Source organism: Bos grunniens, chromosome 23 (assembly GCF_055505025.1).
Source record: "Bos grunniens cultivar Pamir isolate PY7600 chromosome 23, Bosgru_T2T1.0, whole genome shotgun sequence".
Lineage (NCBI taxonomy): Eukaryota > Metazoa > Chordata > Mammalia > Artiodactyla > Bovidae > Bos > Bos grunniens.
This window is the reverse complement of record NC_141187.1, coordinates 26,163,268-26,186,086: the sequence shown is the minus strand read 5'-3', so window position 1 is coordinate 26,186,086 and position 22,819 is coordinate 26,163,268. Positions and strand designations below refer to the sequence as shown.

The 22,819-nt window shown below is 43.3% G+C and overlaps 1 protein-coding gene and 1 long non-coding RNA gene across 4 annotated transcripts in view; one reads left to right on the top strand and one right to left on the bottom strand.

The window, feature by feature from the left end:
- Positions 1 to 12,113, bottom strand: part of LOC147346968 (uncharacterized) — a 49,919-nt gene extending 37,806 nt beyond the window's left edge. For both annotated transcript variants that reach the window (XR_015152059.1, XR_015152058.1), the window contains exon 1: positions 11,968 to 12,113. This is a non-coding gene — a long non-coding RNA (uncharacterized LOC147346968). The remainder of the gene's footprint in view (positions 1 to 11,967) is intronic.
- LOC147346967 (glutathione S-transferase A1-like) lies at positions 483 to 22,714 on the top strand. Of its 2 annotated transcripts, XM_086369121.1 has the most exons (7): positions 483 to 525; positions 7,276 to 7,389; positions 14,022 to 14,073; positions 14,898 to 15,030; positions 18,151 to 18,292; positions 20,706 to 20,837; positions 21,457 to 22,714. In XM_086369121.1, the coding sequence occupies exons 2-7, from the start codon at positions 7,348 to 7,350 to the stop codon at positions 21,577 to 21,579; spliced, it is 624 nt and encodes a 207-aa protein (XP_086225247.1). In that variant the 5' UTR covers positions 483 to 525; positions 7,276 to 7,347; the 3' UTR covers positions 21,580 to 22,714. The 2 variants fall into 2 exon arrangements, with proteins under 2 accessions (XP_086225247.1, XP_086225248.1); XM_086369122.1 differs by lacking the exons at positions 14,022 to 14,073; positions 14,898 to 15,030.
- The last annotated feature ends 105 nt before the right edge of the window (positions 22,715 to 22,819 follow it).

Here is a 22,819-nt window from a genome sequence, read left to right as displayed (position 1 = left end):
AATGACCCAGGTGATGTAGTGAGCCCTCCCACCCAGAGCGAGGGCAAACTGGGAAGGTTATTTGGGAGTGTATACAATTGGGGTTGCAATACCGTTCCTCATGTAGTTCTTTTTACCACTTTAGATTGCTATCTCCCTATTCTCTTGACCATATCCTCCTTTCTGCCATCACCCTCTTATGACACACTCTCCCTCTCCCTCCAAGATTCTTCCATCTGCCATAAACTTGGCATCTCATTTCATGAAAGCATGGTCCCCACCAGTCTGCTGGGCAGCCAAATAAATCTGGAATCTCTGTGTGTGCATTTATGGATCACCTTGAAATGGAACATTGTTAATTTATCATTTTCTTTGTGGCATGTACAGAATGTTCTACCAGCCTGGTCAACTGTGTGGGGCTATTTCCTATTGGACCCACCCCCACCCCTGAAGCGGGGGCTGGTTGTTAAATTATTAAAGCATCTAGCATACACCCAAGGACTGGCATTGAGGAACTGAGCAGAGAGGCAGCAGGACTTTTATTAGGTTGGTACTGACCTTATCATCTTCATATAGTTTCTCATGTCTGTTTCAGGAGGAAAATATTTTTCAATGTGTTATTTTATGTGGGTACCTGGCGTTATTGCCTTTTCTTGGGTGTGCTCAGGAGATGATTCAAGTGTTGTTTATTAGTTCCTCAAGGATGTGTCTTTAGAGGAAAATAATAATCAAGAATTTAGAAAGTGAGGGCAGAGAATTTGATGATTTGGGGAAAATAAGAGTGTTACTAAGAGCAATTTGAAAATGCAACCATGTCAGTGCTGGGAGGGATCTGTGAGCTTATGTTAGAGTTGCCTTCTCTAGACTAGATGGTGTATCAGTGTGATTCATATGGAAATCACACAATTATGCTGGACTGGAATTTGGCAGAGTCACACATTTGGGAATCCCACTTGAGAGATGAGGGAAAAATATATGTGAGTGGTTGCATGTCACTTGAACTGGCAGCTCCTGTTGGGAAGTCAGTCATCAATGGCGGTGGGTCAGAATCAGAATTTGCACCTCCAAAGCTGATTTCACCACTGTGAGCTTGTTGTTTATATGAGTTACTTTGTGACTGAGCACAGAGTAGCTTGCTGCTTTCCCTTCTTCTCCTCCACCTCCACCTCCTTCTTCATGTTCAGTATTTTAGGGACCAAAGCCTGGGCACAGTTTCTTACGAAGAAAAGATTCAAAATTGCAAGTGAATCTAAACGCATAGGGCATATAGGCAAGTGCATGTGGATTTATTTCTTAGGCAATTCGAAAAAATAATGCCCTTTTCTTGAACTGCCCTGTTTCCAGCCCAACAGATAATTTGCAAATTCTATTTGCCAAGTTAAATATTCTCCTGGGCTACCCTGCCAAAGCACTTGTCCAATTTTTTTGCACAGTCATTATGTTTTCAGTTTGTGGGAGAGTTCTACTGTTTTGATAGTTGTGTTTAAACAGCACAATGTTGGCTTTTATAAGCAGGATTGATTACTTTATGATCACGATCCCAGTTTATTATTTAATTGTTCTAAACTACTGAATTGCGAAATTGCAAGTCCTCTAAGGGAAATGCTGAAGAACACATGTGTGGCTCTTGGGCTGTCTAATCATGCCACGTTACACAGAAGGCGTGTTGAATTTTGAGCAATGTCTTGTGTTAAAAACTATGATGACGTCACTACTTCCTGAGAGCTCACAGGTTAGTGGGGGCACAGAAACTGTAATCTCTGCAGGCTGTGAAAATTCAATAACAAAATAGATACAATAGGCAGAGACTAGTCTGTCTGGCAGGAGGACTAAGATCTAATCCAGACTTCATCACTAACTAGATAGCTGGCCAACACATGTTCTCTCGGGGGTACAGTGTATTAATTACACACTTGGAGGAGTGGCTAGCTGACTTCTAGCTCTATAACTCGAGAAGTCTTGAGGGAAGAGCTAGGTACATCAGTGGAGCACAGAGCTGGTTTCTAAAAGATGCATGAAGCAACTAGGTGAAAATGAAATCGTTCAGTCGTATCTGACTCTTTGTGACCCCTGGACTGTAGCCTGCCAGGCTCTTCTGCCCATGGACTTTTCCAGGCAAGAGTACTGGAGTGGGTTGCCATTTCCTTCTCCAGGGGATTTTTCTGACCCAGGGATCGAACCCGGGTCTCCCACATTGTAGGCAGACACTTTACCATCTGAGCCACCAGGGAAGCCCCCCAGGAGGTAGGATGCAGCATAATGGGAGTCAGCAGAAATGTCAACTTAAAAAGAATAAAACAAAGGTCTCATGCACAGAAGCCTCAGAATCTCAAAGACCCTGCAAAATCAGTGAGGTTGGAGCTTCCAGGGCAAAAGAGAATTCACAGGAAAAAATTCAAATAAGCCCATGGGAGAAGATTTGGAAATAGAAACAAAAAACAAGCACTTGTAATGTCTATGAACAGATTTTAGACAAAAATGAGGAGCACCCCTAATGTAGGGTGGGGAGGGATGGAAAGGTCACAGCCTGGATGACGCTGCTGTGAAGGTGGAGCCGACCTGGGCAGGGCACAGCAGCCTGTGCTTTCTCAGCCTTCAGTCGCTCCCATTGCTCTGACTTACTTGACTTCTAGAATCATTATCCTTGGCTCAGAACCAATTAAAATGAAGCCACCGTTGGGCTCTTTGTGCATGGTAGGTTGTCGACAAACCTGTTCTTTTGACTAAATTTAAACCCTTTAAAAGCAGATTCCCCATCAGGCTCCTATCTTGTTTCCCACCAGCCATTATCTCTTGATACCTGAAACTGCAGAAGGGGTCTTAGGGGAGGAAGCTTGAAGGAAATTTGTTAAAAAGAAGAAATACATCACGTGTCAGCCGAAAACAAGGTGTCCGTGAAGAAAATAGATATACAAATAAATAAAGGTCTTCTGGAATGTTTAAACTATTTTGACAGAAAACTCAAGTTTTGTAACCAAGCAAGTGAGCTCCTTGTCCCAAGAGAAAGACCAAATACTGGGGCAATGGTCTTTTGCAAAAAAAAAAAAAAAAAAAGGCTTTATAGCCCGACAGCTAAGCAAGGACACAGGAAGCAATGCTAAGATCTGTCTTCCTGACCCCTTTTGAGTGGCATATTTATCTTAGGAGTAAGAAGCAAGTGGGCAGGGGGAGAGCTCAGAAATGGTTAGTGTACAGTAAATGTAAGTTTCAATGTAAGTTTTAAGAGTTCTCTGTGCAGGCATGGTATATTTTCAGCATGTGACTTCTAAAGTTGACTGTCAGTCATCCTAGTCCGTCAGTGTGAGTGGGCAGTGCTCAGTCGGAGAGGCTGTCATCAAGTTGTCTCCATATCTGTAGTTACTCTGCTAAGTAAGTTGGTATTCTTGGCATATCATTTTGTTTCTACCTTATGGCCTTATAAGTTACAGGGTACCAGTTTCACATGCCTTTTTTGAAACATAACTATTGTGCAGGGACTTCTGTGCTAAAGATTCAACAACCACAAAATCTTACAAGAATTTTTTTTTTAATTGTTTTTTTTTTTTTTTTTGGCCAGAGGTCTGTTGACTAAAAATGGGACTGAAATTGTCCCTCCCTAAGTCTAAGCAATTGAATCCTTGCTTTTTAATGACTCTTGTGCTTCTGTACTGTCTTCACTGATAAAACTTGCCCAAGGCCACTGCTGAACTCACCCAGCCACCTTGGGGACAGGAGCACTATGCTACTGGCAGCTCCTGGGGACGATGCTAAGTAACTACACTCCGACGACGGGACAACAAAGAAGGATCCAGCCCCAAATGTCACTAGTGCAGACACCTCAGGCTAGAGCAACATCTACCAGACTTCTTTGGCTGGTCCCAGTCACAAGTGTCTCTTACATTTTACAACAACCCAGACCACACAGTCACATACTGACACATTACTGAGTCCCGGTTCCTACAGCTTGCCACACAGCCATCCATTAAATAGAGAAATGAGGTATTGAGGCAAGGCCTGGGATTTTATTGGGAGAGCCAGCAGACTGAAAAGATGGTGGACTAGAATCCCAAAGAACCATCTAACCTGTGTTAGAATTCAAGCTTATACTAAAAGGAGAGGGTGGTGTGGCTGGTGGATGCAAATTTCTTGTTGCCAGCCAGACTCATAATAATACAGGATGTGCATTTTTTGTTCTTCCAACCATCCACATAGGTCTGATCATGTTTCTATAAACCTCCAACAAGGCAAATGTTATTCTTTGTTTTGCAACTGTTTTATCCTTATATGGAGGAAAAGACTTTTATCTTTATATGAAGGAAAAGACTTTGAAAATTGGCTATCCTATGTATTTCAGGCTATAGGTAGCATTCTTTTACAAAAGGTGCAGAGCCAGCATGACTAAGCAAAGGCTACAGAGCACAAAGGTTAGAGCTAAAGGAACAGATCCAGTGCGCAAGCAGGTTTGGCTTCGCTGTTACAGACAATCACACAACAAATATATCTGTTACCAAAACTCAGCCTCTGTTCACTGGTGCCAATGCAGAGACAGAGTTTTGGAGGAAGTAGGAAAGAGTAGCTTTTATTGCTAATGCCCTCAAGACTGTGACCCACCCTGGATAGGGTAGTGAGGAGATTTATAGTGTTCAGGGAGCAGGATATGATCCGCTCATGGATAATTCTCAGATTGATTGGCATCAAGGTGAAGTTTCAAGCATCATCAACCTTCTGGTTTCAACCAGTCTAGGGTCTATGTTCCTGTGGTCAGCAATTTTCATCTGGAGGGGATCTCTTCTTATAAAACCAATTTAGGAATACGTGTCAGGTCTTTCTCTATATCATTCAGGGAGCCCTGAGTTGGGTGATTCTGTTATGTAGCAGATTTATAGTCTACATTGTTACCAGTTCCCCAGCCCAACAGCTATTCTTTGTTCTCACATCTTCACATTTCCCAGGGGTTAACTCTTGAGTCAGCACTTTATTTCAAGGACAAGGACAAGGGGAGTTGTACATGGTTATGTAATTCAAATGAAAGTTTTAGCAAAAAGTGCTTACTGTAACTGTATATGACACACCCTCATATTTACTATTATATTGCAGTTAAAAAACACTAGTCAGAACCTGCTGTGTTAATTTCACAACCCGCAATGGGCCACAATCCATCACTGGCACACACTGGTATAACAAAATCCCAAGACATTGACATCAAATAAAAGTGCCTTCATACAACCACTATAGAGAACAGAATGGAGTTTCCTTAAAAAACTAAAATTAAAACTACCATGTGACTCAGCAATACCATTGGTAGGTGTATGCCCTGAGAAAACCATAATTTCAAAAGGCTCATGCACCCCCATGTTCACTGCGGCACTATTTACAATAGACAGGACTTGGAAGCAACCTAAACTCTTGATGAAAGTGAAAGAGAAGAGTGAAAAAGTTGGCTTAAAGCTCAACATTCAGAAAACTAAGATCATGGTCCCATCACTTCATGGCAAATAGATGGGGAAACAGTGGAAATAGTGGCTGACTGTATTTTTCTGGGCTCCAAAATCACTGCAGATGGTGATTGCAGCCATGAAATTAAAAGATGTTTACTCCTTGGAAGGAAAGTTATGACCAACCTAGACAGCATATTAAAAAGCAGAGACATTACTTTGCCAACAAAGGTCCATCTAGTCAAGGCTATGGTTTTTCCAGTGGTCATGTATGGATGTGAGAGTTGGACTACAAAGAAAGCTGAGTGCCGAAGAATTGATGCTTTTGAACTGTGGTGTTGGAGAAGACTCTGGAGAGTCCCTTGGACTGCAAGGAGATCCAATCAGTCCATCCTAAAAGAGATCAGTCCTGGGTGTTCATTGGAAGGCCTGATGTTGAAGCTGAAATTCCAATACTTTGGCCACCTGATGTGTAGAGCTGACTCTCTTGAAAAGATTCTGATGCTGGGAAAGATTGAAGGCAGGAGGAGAAGGGGACAATAGAGGATGAGATGGTTGGATGTCATCACCAACTCTATGGACATGGGTTTGGGTGGACTCCAGGAATTGGTGATGGACAGGGAGGCCTGGTGTGCTGCAGTTCACGGGGTCGCAAAGAGTCGGACACGACTGAGCTCCTGAACTGAACTGAACTGAAACATTCATTGATGGATAAATGGATAAAGAAGATGTGGTACATATATATACAATGGGCAATTACTCAGCCATAAAAAGGAATGGAATTGGGTCATTTGTATTCTTTCATACAGAGTGAAGTAAGTTAGAAGGAGAAAAACAAATATATGTTAATGAATATATATGGACTCTAGAAAAATGGTACCAATGAACCTATTTGCAGGGCAGGAATAGAGACACAGATGTAAGACAGACTTGTGGACACAGGAGGGGAAGGGGATGGTGGGCCAAGTTTAGCGAGAAATACTAGCACACGTACACTACCATGTGTAAAACAGGCAGCTAGGGGGATGCTGTTGTGGCACAGGGAAGTCCGCCTGGTGTCTGTGACGACCTAGGGGGTGGGATGGGGGTGGGGTGGGAGGGAAGCTCAAGAGAGAGAGGATAGACGTGTATGTGTATAGCTGACTCAAGATGTTGTACAGCAGAAACCAACACAGCATTGTAAAGCGAATATGTCCCAGCTTTCAAAACCAGTTTAAAAAGCAAGGTACAATCGAATGGGCTCACCACTTACTTTAGACGAGTCAGAATTTACCTCAAGTAATTTCTGTGAAGAAGAAATGAGGATCAAAGTGAGAAAATGGCCACTATGTGGTAGACACTAAACCTATGTTAGTTCTTTTCCGTGTGCTATAAAGGTAGGGCACTAGCATCTCTTTCTCTAGATCGTAAAATAAAATTCATCCAGCGGTGAAAAATATATAGAATTCCAATAAGAAAAAAAGGAATGAGTTTTGTCTTCTGTGGAGAGAATTTAGAAGGTCTAGAGACAGTCAGGGCAGGATTCAGACACAGTTAATGCTTTTGAACAAGACCACCTGCCAGTCAAGGCCCGACTCGGCTCCCTGCCCCTTTCTGTCAGTGAAGTTTCCTGGTTTCAAGTCCCCTCACCAGCCCCAGGTGACAGCTGAGCAAGATTAAGCCCCTGCTCTATTTAAGTCCTCTGAGAGAGGACAGATGCAATCTGAGACTTGGTTTGGTGCAACTGCACAATGACACCTGTTGATAGGTGGGAATTTAGACCAAGGAAGAACCACATGGGACTGTTGCAATGCCGCCATGAAAAAGGCAGACTCTACCCCTTCTGTTCAAATGGACTGGACGTTGTAAAGCACAGTTTGCCTCTGTGGTCTGATTCATCCAGGTTCATGGGAAGTGAGGAACTGCTATCATGGCAGGGAAGCCCAAGCTTCACTATTTCGATGCCTGAGGCAGGATGGAGGCCATCCGGTGGCTCCTGGCTGCAGCTGGAGCGGAGGTAGGTCCTCTTAACTTGGATGGCTATTGACTATCAAAGCACTTTCTCACATGAGCCAGACCTCCTCATTAAAGGAGCTGAGTATGATTTTGCGTTGCATAAAAATAGCTGCACATTAAGAAAGAAATGGACTGATCTGACCAAATGAAAATGTAAATAATCCTGCCTGCGGAAGAGCATAGAAACATTTTTTTTTTTATTTGAAAGGAAACAAAAAACTCATAAACTAGTCCAATTGTGTGAAACTTACTTGGATTTCATTTTTTAACAAACTGTAAATATTATTTATGACACGTTCAAGTAGAAACTTGATTGCTGATTGAATATGTTATAATTGTTAATATTTTAGGTGTAATTTTTAGGTTTATTATGTTTATGTTCAAAATAGTTCTTTTGGTTTAGAAATATGCACGAAGTATACCAGGTGACATGATATGATACCTAGAATCTGCTCCATTTTTACATAAAGGGGAATGTGGATGGGCATATAGATGACACAGGACTGGCTTGAGTTGATAATTATTGATGCTGTTGAAGGGTATGAGAAACACTGTACATTTTTAAAAATTTTATACATGCTAGAAATTCCCACAATAAAAGAAAAACTGTATGTAATATTAGAAAAATAAATGAAATTAAGGTTAAGATGAGCCAACTGTAACAAACCACTTGATAAGATTTAATATATTCACTCAGCAATAATTTTGGGTGGGAGCACTTTAGGGCTTCTCTGGTAGCTCAGCTGGTAAAGAATCCACCTGCAATGCAGGAAACCCTGGGTTAATCCATTCCTGGTTTGGGAAGATCTGCTGGAGAAGGGATAGGCTACCCACTCCAGTATTCTTGGGCTTCCCTGGTGGCTCCGCTGGTAAAGAATCTGCCTGCAGTGTGGGAGACCTGGGTTCAATCCCTGGGTTGGGAGGATACCCCGGAGAAGGGAACAGCTACCCACTCCAGTATTCTGGCCTGGAGAATTCCGTGGACTAATGTATAGTCCATGGGGTCACAAAGAGTCAGGCATGACTGAGCCACTTGCACTTTCGCTTTTGTGCCAGGCTTTGTGCAAAGTTCTGGGGATACAGAAATGAATGAGACAGACACAGTCCTCGCCCTCAGGCAGCTTGCACTCTAGTGAGGATGCAAACAAGTAAGCGGGTGATTAACAGAGGGATGGGAGCATCCACGAGCACCCCCAGGCATTTTATAGTGTTAGAACATCACATTCCCAGGAGCAAATGTAGGACTCTGTTAATGGTGCTATTGCTCCTGCTGCTGCTGCTGCTGCTGCTAAGTTGCTTCAGTCGTGTCCGACTCTGTGTGACCCCATAGACGGCAGCCCAGCAGGCTCCCCCGTCCCTGGGATTCTCCAGGCAAGAACACTGGAGTGGGTTGCCATTTCCTTCTCTAATGCATGAAAGTGAAAATTGAAAGTGAAGTCGCTGAGTCTTGTCCGACTGTCCATGGGATTTTCCAGGCAAGAGTACTGGAGTGGGGTGCCATTGCCTTCTCTGGTTAATGGTGCTAGTACTAAACAAACCACCTGCCAAGGCAGCGGGAGAAGTGGGCAACAGATGATGAGATGGCTGGAGGGCATCATCAACTCAATGGACATGAGTTTGAGCAAACTCCAGGATACAGTGAAGGACAGAGAAGCCTGGTGTGCTGCAGCCTATGGGGTCTCAAAGAGTTGAACAAGTGTTTTTCTCAGTGATAACTCTAGAGGCCATGCATGGATGCTAAGTCGTTTCAGTCATATATGACTCTTTGAAACCCTATGGACTATGCCCACTAGGCTCCTCTGTCCAAGGGATTCTCCAGGCAAGAATACTGAAATGGGTTGCCAGGCCCTCCCCTAGGGGATTGAACCAGCATCTCTTCTGTCTCTTGCATTGGCAGGCGGTTCTTTACCACTAGCGCCACCTGGTATTCATTGGAAAGGACCCTGATGCTACAGTCCACAGTGTCACAGAGTCAGACATAAGGATTTCATATTTAGTGAAACGAATTTTTTTTCTAAAATTACCCTCATTTTTACCAAACACAGCCAAGACGAATTTGTTTTTAAAATAAATTTGGTGACTTTATAGAACTGCAACTAAAGATCCCACATGCTGCAAATAAGATCTGGCACAGCCAAACAAACAAATGAATAAAATAAATATTAAAAATAAAGGTAGCCAGGGCTTCCCTGGTGGAATAAGAATCTGCCTGCTAATGCAGAGGACACGGGTTCAATCCCTGGTCCGGGAAGATCTCGTAGGCCACGGAGCAACTAAGCCTGTGCACCACAACTACTGAGCCTCTGTGCCTCAACTACTAAAACCCTAGAGCCTGTGCTCCACAACGTGAGAAGACCCTGCAATGAAAAGCCTGCATAACCCCACAAAAAGGAGCCCCCACTTGCTGCAACTAGAGAAAGCCCGTGTGCAACAACGAAGATCCAGCACAACCAAAAGTTAAATAAATAAATTTAAAAATTAAAGATAACCATTGAAAATAATAATAATAGATTTTTAAAAATTAAATGTTTGGTCCCTTGACTATGTAAGGTATTTAATGCTGACTCTGGGTGTAACTCCTCAGAAAGAGTCTCAGACTAAATTCCCAAAAGGCTCTCAAGGCCAAGAAAGCCATGCCAAAGGCTTGCTATCAGATTTGCCCAGCTGGATTTCTCTCTTCTAGAGGTTTTCAAAATAGTTTGAGATTCCCGTATATATCAGGAGACAGTCTTTTTTTCATTTACCTGACATACATAAATCCAGACAGAGATCCCATAGTTTTCTGCTTGAGATTTAAAATGTCTCTTTGCCTCCTTTTTTCCCCCCTTGGCTTGAAGTTCTACTTAACCCAAGGCCAAAGTTTCAGGCAAAGTGGGCTGTGTTTGTATCTCAAGGACATGGTAAGAGTTGATATAGCTTTTTCCTAGGCATATTTTTATTCTCTCAGGGTCAGAATTAAAAAAAAAAAAAAGTACTTCAGCAAGTTAGCTTTTTCTAATTGCACATGCTAAAAGAGCTAGTTTTGCAATTAAAAAAAAAAAGTTGTTTTAATTAATTTTGTGGTCATATTATCAAGAAAAATCATCTTTCCTTTTTTTTTTTTGTAGTCATAGTTTCATAGCTAAAATATAGACCAAATAGTGTCAAATTGGTCTTAATAATAGGGGCAGACTGGCTGAAAGATGTTTTTCCAGAAAGATTTGTTCTTCTGAGGATGTAGGCGTCTTAGTTTGATCAGAAAGACCTGGAGAAGTAAGGGAACGTGTAGGAGTGGGAGAAGGTTGGTTCCCCCCTGAGAGTTGGGAGAAGTTAGAAGGAGATCGTTTAGAATGTTAGGAGAGTTTTTTCTCATTATGGTAGCCACATAGAGCAGAATTACGATAAAAGGCCTTAAAAACTTGAACATAAGGAAACAGTCCGTTATCTCATCCTGTGGCAATAAAAATTGAATTGTAAGAGATTCATTTTCAGGCCATTTTCCTCATCCCTCAGTTTGCATAAAGGCCAGGCACTGTTTCAGTAAAAGCTTGCTAGTTCTTAAGGATGTACTCCAGAGGTGTTCTGGCTTAAAAAGGGATCCTCCTATATTGAATAACTTGCAACCCAGAACAGAGACCGCTTCTAGCTATGTAATGCACCATCCTCTATACATTTAGGAGACACCTGAAGGGGATTCAGAGCATCCCCTGAATTTACTTTGACCTTATTCCTTGACAGGGTTTGGGGCATCCTCTAGCCCCCACTTAATTTTAACCAGCAGTCTCCAATTGTCCTTAGTACCTTGAGTAAGATGTCCTCCTTTCGTACCTGGAGAGGACATGTGGACCAGCACATAGTGATTGCAGGTTTTCCCTTAAGCTTTATAGATGACAGATACTGACCTAGATGTAGGCTGATTGGAACTGGCCTGCTCAATAAGTAGTCTGTCCCAGCCTATGGGCTGCCAAGGCCTGGAGTGAAGGGGAACTCCTGGAGGAACTGGAGTTGGGGCTAAAGTACCACAGCAGTCAAGTATGGGCTTGGCAGCAGCAGCAAGACTTCAGTTAGTCTTTCCCCAAGAGGATTTTAAAGAATTAGGTAAAAAAAAAATCTTACTGTGCAAGTAAGGCAGGAAAGAAAATCTCAGCCCCGTGGAAGACAGAGTGAAAGTCAGGAGTCTCCAGCCAATAGTTTTAGCGAGATCTGCAGTTCACCTTGAACTCCCGGGTTTCTCACCAAATGATCTCGGAGAGACTGCAGTACTGAAGAGAGATCTTAGTTCCCTGCCCAGGAACTGAACCAGGAATACTAATCACTAGACCTCCAGGGGCTAGAGGCTAAAAGCAAAGTAGCCCCGGCTCTTTCCCCCGTTTGAAAGCAAGAATGTTTCAAGGAGGCGAGAACCGTAAAAACAGGTGCAAGGTTTATGGGAGCACAGCATATGGGAAAGCACACGGAGAAGCAGGTTATTTGAGACAGAAGCAAGGCAGAAAAACACACCTACAAAGAAAATGTATAGGTGTCCTCTCTAATCAGGAGAAGGAGTAAAGGAGTGAATTAAATCACTTATATAAGACAGTCCTTCCAGATCTTTGTTTACCTTTGGCCAATTAGCTTGTTTCTTTTTTCATATCTGTCTGGTCCTAGGACCCTCCCCGGGATGCATGCTCCTTTTGGCTAAGATGAATCCCACTGCAGATGTCTGTGGGTACATGTCCATACTCATTATGGGGAGGCACCCCCTCCATTTTTTACCCCAAGGAGACGTCTTGTAGATGTGCAGACAGGGAAGTCTTCCTTGACCTCAGGAGTGGCCACTTTATCTCTTTATTCCAGCAGAGCTCAGCTTCAAGGACAAGGGCTCTGTCCTTGATGTTTGAGTGAAAACAAGGCATCAGCTTTATTCCACTTAACAAACACCAGCAGCCCAGCCCAAAGGCCCATCAATCGCCTACCTCAGAATCATGGAGAAACTCTGGAGATTTGATCCCTTAGGGGAGAGCTAGCAGTAAAGGAGGGTCTCAGGTGAGGTGGGGTCCTGCAAAGGAACCTCTAGTGTGCTCCCTTAGCCTCCTAACATATTTACCTGAGCCTCAGATTCAGTTCAGTTCAGTCGCTCAGTAGTGTCCGACTCTTTGCGACCCCATGGACTGCAGCATGCCAGGCTTCCTTGTCCATCACCAACTCCTGGAGCTTACTCAAATTCATGTCCATTGAGTTGGTGATGCCATCCAACCATCTCATCTTCTTTCAGCCCCTTCTCCTCCTGCCTTCAATCTTTCCCAGCATGAGGGTCTTTTCCAATGAGTCAGTTCTTTGCATCAGGTGGCCAAGTATTGGCCTCAGATTACAAAGGAGCCTCAGATTACACTTTCTTGATTGCCAGACATTAGCACGGTCCGTTCTCAAGTGTGTGAAGAAACAAGTACACAGAAAAACAAACTGAACCATTCTAGCTTGTTTATTCTCTATAAATCAACAACCAATAATTTTTGCTATGGTCCAGCCTTGGGGCTCAAGGATGTGTTCAGAGTTCCTGGGAAGGATGAGTTCAGCACAGGAGGGTGAAGAGCTGAAAGCATCCAGGTCTCCTCTTGTCCAACCCAGCCCGAAGGAGGAGGGTGTGGGGCAAGGCTGACCAGAGGCCACTGGTCAGGACTTCTGGGTTCTCAGGGCCCAGAGGCTGATCCTCACAACCCCATTCATCTCCCTCAGCCTCATAAGCAACAGCCCACCATCAAGTCCCATCCTTCCTCTGACACCTTCCCACAGTGACCACCCACCACCCCTCATGTTGTCTTGAACTGGGCACTTTGCGAATTGTTGCCCGCACACCTCACTATCTGTGTGGTCTAACCCTAAGGAATCATGTAGATCCACAATAAACTGTTTCACTGAGTCAGTTGAAAGTAAAAGTGAAAGTGTTAGTCACTCAGTTGTGTCCGACTCTTTTCGACCCCATGGACTGTAGCCCACCAGGCTCCTCTGTCCGTGGAATTCTCCAGGCAAGAATACTGGAGTGGGTTACCGTTTCCTTCTCCAGGGAGTCTTTCTGATGCAAGGATCAAACCCAGGCCTCCTGTATTGCAGGCCTGTTTACTGTCTGAGCTACCAAGGAAGCCCCAGTTAGAAACCTCCCAATTCTCAAACTTTTCATCATCAAGACACTTTTTTAAAATAAAAAGTTGAATGGAGGGAGGTAATATACAGCAGAGGTCCCTGGTGGCAGCATCTTGGGAGTCAGTGACCTCATGGAAACCCCATGCTGGGGGACACCCCAAATTCCTGTCCTGATTTCACAGGGAGAGAAAGACTTTCCAGAGACTAGTTAAAACTCCATAACTAGAAGAATTTCCCAGTCCTTTCCCTCCAGTGACATTCCCCTCCCCCCAAATCATTACATAATCACTGACAGAGGTGGGGACAAGGTAGAGGTGAATTAGCCTGCAAAATAAGCAGTTACTTGCTGCAACCCACGCTTTTATCTTGGTGGCTCTAATCTAAATCTCCAAATGGCCTTGATCACTGTCCTCTGTGCACCCTGCCGAACTTGGAAATCCTACAGTCTCCATAGTGGGCAGCAGGTAGAGGCCATGCAAGTTCAGCAATGCTATGGAATGAAATAAAAACTCAGTGACTGTTTCTGTTTTCCAGTTTGAAGAGAAACTTATAGAAAGTTCAGAAGATTTGGATAAGTTAAGATATGGTAAGAAACTGAATTCTTCTAATGGGAGGATCTAGTAGCAGCCATAAGTTGAGGTTTGAATACCAAAAAGGCCTTGTGTGTGCAAGGTAGGGATGGGGTCAGAGGAGAGGAAGAAATGTGAATAAAGGTAAGGATGGGGCTCCTTGAGAAGGTCTTGCAGCTCACTTGGGACTAGGAAGGGCTGGAACTCTAGTATTTGCTCAAGGAACCAGCCCGAGTGCCCTGTGAATGCCCTTGCTGGTCTCTCTCTCTCTGCTTTTCTGCACCATGAGTGACCATATCAGTTCAGGATGCCACACAGCCCTCCCACCCAAGGTCAGGGAAACACATGCATCAGAGAGAAGAGGGGAAAACGAGGCCCAGAAATTGCCATGAACCCTTTTTTCTGGCAAGTTTGACAAGTCTAGCAATATTGCAGACTCAGTGAGCAGGAAAAGGGACCTGCACATAGAAATCTCTCAAAATCTGCCTTATATGACGTGAGACTTATTTAGAATGTCTCATTCAAATTAGCAACCAGGTGGCGGCCCTATTGCAGCCTCTTCCAACTTCTTTCTAAAATATCCCTAAAGACAAATAGACTCAGAATTAGAAGGAATCACCCATGTAATTCAAAAAAGATAAATGAAATAATGGGTTAAGAAAATAAAAGTTTGAGCAGGAAAAGGACTATGGGAAGCCAAAAACAAAATGCCATGCTGCTTAATTATACCAGGTCATTTTAGTATTTCATTTCATATCTTCAGTTACATCAACATTTTTTTTTTCGTCCTAAAAGGGTGTAATTCATCCAATAGTTCTCTCTTCTTTTCTCCTTTCAAAAGATGGGAGTTTAGTGTTCCAGCAAGTGCCAATGGTTGAAATTGATGGGATGAAGCTGGTGCAGACCAGAGCCATTCTCAACTACATTGCCACCAAATATGATCTCTATGGGAAAGACATGAAGGAGAGAGCCCTGTACGGTATTTTTTCCATTCTTTCATGAGTGATAAGTAGGAACACTCCTAGGTGTTTCCTTGAGCAATTAGGTGTGTTCATGGGGATCATGACCAACACCAGCTATAGACCATAATGGTGTAATTGAGCTCTAGTACAGCAGGGACCTATGAAGATGAGAGAAGGGTGAACTTGGAGTGGAATCAAGAGCTTATGTAAGAAGTCGTGGTCCGTGGGTATAGCACAGTGACGGAAGATTCCAAACACGAGTAAACCATTAAGCTGGGAAGAAGGTGGAGCCTTGACTCCAGGAGCTCAGACTAGACACCCACCAACAGCTAGAGACAAGGGACAAAATGTCCGAGTGTCTAGAGGATAAAGTCTGAGAAGAAGAAGATCTAAAGGAATTGAGTCTTAAGTTCCAGGAAGTTTAGAATGATAACCAGGAGCTTAATTTATCAGTCCTCTTTATGGACCGGTCACTTGACAGGCGATAACAAAGTACGTAACTTTGGGGATAACAGTGGATAACAAAGGGGATAACTCAAGACACCAGAGTCATCTGGAACATTTTAATATACGTCTGAAGCAGCCAGATTTATTCAATACAAGCAAAACTGGGGGAAATCCTCTCTGTTGCAATGGGACAACTTGACTGATACTAAAATCATGTAAGGAACTGTTGGCAGTTACTCAAAAAGTTAAAGAGTTACCATATGACTCAGCAATTCCACTTCTGGGTATACACCCAGGAGAGTGAAAGACACATTCACATTTCATAATTCAAGTTCAGCATGATGCCTGTCAGTGGGTAGCAACATGTGCTGTGGTCAAGAGCACAGCCTCTGGGGCGGAATGGCCAGCACTCCCATTGCAGGTTCATCACTAAACAGCTGGTGACTTCAGACACTTTCATGAACATCCTGCTCTTTACTATTTTATCTGAAACCTAGTCTTCAGCTCCACGGGATTATCTGTGAGGATGTGTGGCTGAACCGTACTGATTGCATTTTGCCCCCCTCCCCCATCTTCAGGTCACCATTCCTACACCCTCATCTTTCTGCATGCTGCGCTTTAGCCTCCCGACAAAGAATGTGCCCCAGCTGGATAAGTTCCCCATCAATTTTTACCCTTGCCTTCATCTAATAAGAAAACTGGAAGAATGCATTTTGTTGACACAGAAGGTTAATGGTCATGAGACCCCCCAGGGGAGGAAAAACCACAGGTTCCTTCAGTGTAGACTTGCTTCTCACTTGGTAGTCAGATTCTAATTTTAGTTTTGACCCTTTTAAATTCCCCTAGATCCCTTTTGGGAGGACAAAGTGCAGCTGTAATTGTCTGTGGACCATTGTTTGCACTGTCTTTCCTGCCTGTTTATAAGTTACCCATAATAAACTTCATCAGTTCAGTTCAGTTCAGTCGCTCAGTTGTGTCCGACTCTTTGCGACCCCATGAATCACAGCACTGCCAGGCCTCCCTGTCCATCACCAACTCCCGGAGTTCACTCAAACTCATGTCCATCAAGTCAGTGATGCCATCCAGCCAGCTCATCCTGTCGTCCCCTTCTCCTCCTGCCCCCAATCCCTCCCAGCATCAGAGTCTTTTCCAATGAGTCAACTCTTTGCATGAGGTGGCCAAAGTACTGGAGTTTCAGCTTTAGCATCATTGCTTCCAAAGAAATCCCAGGGCTGATCTCCTTCAGAATGGACTGGTTGGATCTCCTTGCAGTCCATGGGACTCTCAAGAGTCTTCTCCAACACCACAGTTCAAAAGCATCAATTCATAGTGAAAAAAAAAAAGGAAACAAAACACATCCACACTCGAACTTGTACACGAAAGCGCACAGCGTTCATAATATTCAAAAAGTGGAAACAAACAAAATATCCAAGAACTGATGAACGGATGAACAAAGAATGATACATCCCTATAATGGAATATTTTTAGTCACGAACAGGAGTAAAGTGGAGTAGGCCACGGTAACCCACTCCAGTATTCTTGCCTGGAGAATCCCAGGGACAGAGGAGCCTGGTGGGCTCCAGTCCATAGGGTTGCAAAGAGTCGGAGACGACTGAAGTGACATAGCACGTACGCAGGAGTAAAGTACTGATGTATGTGACAACATGGATGAACTTTGAAAAATACTAGATGAAAGACACCAGACACAAAAGGCTACATATTGTGTGATTCCAAATATATGAAATGTCCTGACGTTCAAATCCATAGAAACAGAAATAGTAGTTGAGTGGTTGCCTGGGGCTATAAAGCTGAGGAAATGGGGAGTGACTGTCAAGGGTACTGGATTTCCTTTTGGATACAACGATTTAAAAAGTTCTGGAATTAGAACATGGTGATGATTTCAGAATGTACCAGAACTACAGAATAGTACCATTTAAAGGATGAAAGTAATGCTATGTGAATGTATTTCAATAAGGCTTGTATTACCAAAAAAAAAAAAAACAACTTTTGTAGGAAATTCTTTTGGAACAAAAACAAAAAAGAAATCACTTGAAATTTTCATTGTTGAAACTGTATGAAGAACTGTACTATTTCAGGGGATATTTTGGGTGGCGCATTGAGAAATGCAAATGAGGCCAGAGTCGGGCAATCATATATGGAGGAGGTTGTGGAATCATTTCTATCAGAAATAACTGGAGGAACTACTGATACTGGGCATCTAAATGGACCTAGTGGTGTAACAGGATGAGAAAGGGAGAGCTAGAGGGACATGACTGGGACCACTGTGCCAGGACTCTCTCTAGACGTGACTGAGGTGCTGCTAATGCATCACACTAACTGTGCATAGACTACGTCACAGCAGAGATGGCAAACCCAGGTATGGTCTCAGAGGTTACCTGCAGGGATTTACCCATTTCTCTCATGCCTCTACGAATGGGTCCCCAGTGTGCTTTGTCCCTATATTTGATCATGCGTATAACCAAAATATTCGCTATGTCTACCTTGATGGCTTGTTCTAGAATGAAATGTTAAAATTAATAAAAATCGTAACTCCATGACTGGCTTAGAAAAATGTACCCAGTGGAGAATTACTTTATCATCTTTTGATGCCCCATTCTTATCTATTCTTAAACTAGAAAATCTAAGGCAGGAGACATTTGGCAATTTGGTCATTTTGTCTTTCAGGATTGATATGTACACAGAGGGTGTGGCAGACTTGGGGGAAATGATCATGCTCTTGCCACTGTGTCCCCCTGATCAAAAAAATACCAAGTTGACCCTGATCCAAGAGAGGGCAACAAACCGTTATCTCCCTGCATTTGAAAACGTAAGTGGACTGTTTAGTGGTCTTGACGCTGAGATGGGAAGACAAAGGAATGTAGTGCCTGGTGGTGCTGGGGAATCGACCTTCACTTCTGTGAACCTTCCTGAGTACTAATGCAGCATCCTGACTCTCAGGGCATTTTCTAAAAATTGACTCTGAGGGAGAATTGCACCAGTTTTACACATATTATCATTTTTCAGCATAATTTCTATTGACTCAGACCCAATTTGAAATTCTCTGTTCAATGGAATTTCATGGTTTTACTTAGAGCTTGGGCTGTGGAAGTTCTGAAAGCCACACAGGAGCCTGGGGTAGATGGATCCTGCAGAACATAGCACAGGGGCTTTGATCCAAGAAGAGCGTGATGTCAGCCATACATCAGAAAATATTCTGGTACCACGTGTAGGGAGACATGAGAGCAGCTGCCTGTCGGGAGAATGTGGAAGTGTTTCTGGGATGGATGAGATATTTCTCAACAGAGATGGGGGAAGAATTGGGGAGGAAGAGAGAGAGGAAAAGATGTTCAGGAGAAAATAATCACAAATTTTGGGGACATGGCTCTCAGACTTTTGAAGAAGGTCATACAAAGCCAAGGAAATAATGTTCCGTCATTATGCCTAGTATGTATCTTAGTTAATGCTTCTTCTTGATGGTAAGAGGAGAGCGTTTCAAGATCAAAATTACCCGAAATCATGCTAAACAAAAATGATTAACCTAGAAAAAAATGATTTTAAGAGATTCAGGAGGGTTACATACATATATAAAGATTAACACAGAGCATAGGAGCATTCTTTCATTTATTTAGCAAATGTTAATTCATTGCTTGCTTATCTGACCATATTCAAGGAGCAAAGAATTTAATAGTAATCAGAGAGCACACCCTCCCAGCCCTTGAGGTGCTAAGAGTTTATGCAACGTTCACAAGATCATAAACTCTTTGATGATTAGCAGTTTGAGTTCATCTGTACTTTGATTTATGGGTTGAGAAGATTCTCCTAGAAAAGGAAATGGCAATCCACTGCAGTATTCTTGCCTGGAAAATACCATATACAGAGGAGCCTGGCAGGCTACAGCTCCATGAGTCCAAGAGTTGGACAAAACTGAGCATGAGCAATGATGGACAGAGGGTACTTTGAAAACAAAGGGCCAGTGATAGCATAAGTAAAAATTATATTTTATAAAATATGTTTTGATATTATATTCTTTTCCAAATGATTATCCATTTGTCCATGCTTTTATATTTTTTGTTTTGTTTTCAAAAAGTTTCTCAATCATATCCAACTTTTTGTGCCCTCATGGACTGTGGACCACTAGGCTCCCCTGTCCATGGGATTTCCCAGGCAAGAATACTGGGATGGGTTGCTATTTCCTTCTCCAGGGGATCTTCCCGACCCAGGGGTCAAATCCCGGTCTCCTTCATTGCAGGCAGATTCTTTACCACTGAGCCACCTGGGAAACTCTTCATGCTTCTGTATGTATATATAATCTGAAAGTGTATTTGCCAAAATGTTATTATGTTAGTTAGTGGTGCTGTATGCATTTTTCTCTTTATACATTATGATTTTCATATTGCTGGAATATTTTAATAAATATAATATATTTCCCTAACATATTATTATGAAACATTTCATACATGCAGAAAAGTTTAAAATGTATAAAATGAATTCATATGAACCTACCATGTGGATGCCAGAATTAAGCTTTTGTTTCCATGATCATATGTGATTATCTCTACATTCCTCTTCTCTCAATCAAACACCTAATTTTAGCTATATAACAGAGTGAGTTAAGTCATCAGTGAAGTTCACCTCCAGACGTTGTAGCGTGTAAATTGTAACATGGTGCAAGTTAGGAGTAAGGGAGAAGGGACTTCAAGTTGACCCAGGTTTATTTCAGGCCCCAGAGAGAGACCAGGAAATCAGGAAGCTTCAAGAAAGAAGAGAAATGTAGACCGAAATAGTTTGCTCAGGGTTGAAGAAGGTTGTTAAGAAGTTGGAGTCACTGCCCAAGGGAGAAAGACGAGAGGGACAGAGAGAGAGAAAGAGAGGAGAAAGAGGCGAGAGAGAGATGGATGAAGGGTCATGTTGTGAAGTTCAGGGCTGCACACTTCAGGATGTAGGGTCAACAGCAACACTGTGCAGACGGTGCTAAGCCCTTGGCCCAGTGGAAGAAGTAAGGCAGCCACAGTGAGGAGGGAACAGGAAAAGGAAATCATAGTCTGGCTTCCACTGGGGATGAGGAGGGAACAGCAGACTCAACTGGCCCATCTCACTGAGTTGGGAGGAGCAGAAGGTCTGGGGTCCCCACCCGCCCAGTGAGGGGCAGAGGGAGAAGTGGGGCTGGGTGGTGGGCAGGGGAGGAGCATGGCCCAGGCTGTCTGAACCTGCATTCCTGATCTGACCCCTCCATTGGCCAGGTGCTGAAGAGCCACAGACAAGACTATCTTGTGGGCAACAAGCTGAGCAAGGCTGACATCCACCTGGTTGAATTGCTCTATTATGTGGAAGAGCTAGACCCCAGTCTTTTGGCCAATTTCCCTCTGCTGAAGGTGCGCTCTCCCACGGCCCTGGACTGGGAGGGAGGGAGGTTGGGGTGGCGGTGGAGGGGTAGGGGTGGGGGTGTGCCCACGCCTCCCACCTCAGAATCTGTTCTCTGAACAGTGGGACTGCAATGCTAGGGTCCCCACCGTATCACTTCTTCCCCTCAGTTCCTGTTCCTTCTCTCACACGTTGATTTCTCTGTCTCCGTCTCTCTCTCTGAGGGCAGATTGGCTCTGACTCACCTCACAGATTACCTTTCATGCTTTCTGCCTTCACTTCCAGCCCCATCTCCTAGCTCTTCTTGTCTTGATATCTGGAGCCTTAATCTGTGCTGATATCTGACACTTTTCTCTTCCTCACACTGCACTCGAGGGTGAACCTTCAGGACTGATGTGTAGGAAGATTGGGATGCTGAATGGAGTCTTATACTAAGACATCTCTGGGGAAAACGCCACTGGGCTGTCATCTTCCTGGCTCACTGGGTGTCCATGTCCAGCCTCCTCCTGGTGCTGATGGAGGGGCCTCAGCTGGCCCTTGTCTAGGAGGGTCTCAGAGTCCCTGCTGACTAGTGTCAGTGACGGGGCTGGTCTTTAGCGGCACTCTAAGCTGTGCTCTTGTGCATTGCAGGGCCTGAAAACCAGAGTCAGCAATCTCCCGGCCGTGAAGAAGTTTCTGCAGCCTGGCAGCCAGAGGAAGCTTCCGGGGGGTGAGAAAAGTCTTGAACGAGCCAGAAAGATTTTCAAGTTTTAATAAAGCCAGCAGGGCCACCCAGAACACTGAGGACCAAACTTATGAAACTTCTGGCAATGAAGTTTTTATCTAAGTGTAGACCCTGGGTGTTGTGAGACTAATAAACTATTCCAAAGTTTTAGTGGCCATTAAATAATAAAGCTCCAATGAGCAGATTTAGTTACTCTTTTTCTTTAGAATTGAATATAAAATCAGATTTTCCATCTCTTTCTAGCACATCTTTTTTTGGAATTAAAAATTAAATACAAAAGGGAAATATAGATTATGTCATCCCCTTGATTTTTTTGGTAGGAATTATCATATAACATCTGTCACATAGCTTATCAAAGAATCAAGTGTAGAAATTAATAATCTGACATTCTTCGGTTTCCACAGGAAACAGCTATTTTTCTGGTGTCAGTGAAAACAATCAATAAGCAATAATAAGAACAGGCAAGAGTTTTACTTGAGCAAACTGAGGACTAGCCAGAAAGATACCTTCCCAGATTATTCTGAGCAGCTTGCTCTGGACATATATGGTTTCCAGCACAGTTTTGTATATCTTTGTTAGAACAAAGGCCATTAAATGAGTCAGGGATACATTTTTTCAAGATTGGGGAAAAAAACACCACACAGATCAGCACATGTACAGTCAGCATGGCCTTGGCACCTGGCACAGACTCTTATCATGGAAGAAGGACCAGCATTGGAGTCCCCCAGGAAGGAAGGCATTTAATCTCCCCACTCTGCACCCCCCGACCCCCGGCCCCCACTTCTGCTTGCACGATACAGGATCTTAGTTCCCTGACCAGGAATCAAACCTGTGCCCCCTGCAATGCAAGCATGGAGTCCTAACAACTGGACTACCAACTAAGTCCCTTAATCTTTATTTTTAACATGGACTATATTTCCTTCTGGTCAAAGTGCTCTTGTCTCTAATAACTAAAGCAGATATAGAATGTATGTTTGATTGGCCACAAACAGGTATTTCAGTTGGCATAAAATTCAAGTTGGCTCATGTATAAGTCAGAATGACTTCCCTATATCTCAATATGTGAACATTTCTTTTATCACTGGCCATGGCAAAAAGACATTTTTAAAAAATTTCTTTGAGAGACATTTTGCTTCTGATAATAAAAATAACTTTTCTTATGCATTTTGAACAGCTATTTTTTTCTACTGTGGGCTCTCCAGTGTTCAGGGAGGTGGGGAAATAATGAGAACCCAGTGGACCCAAACTGTGCTCAGGGGAGCCTGCCTG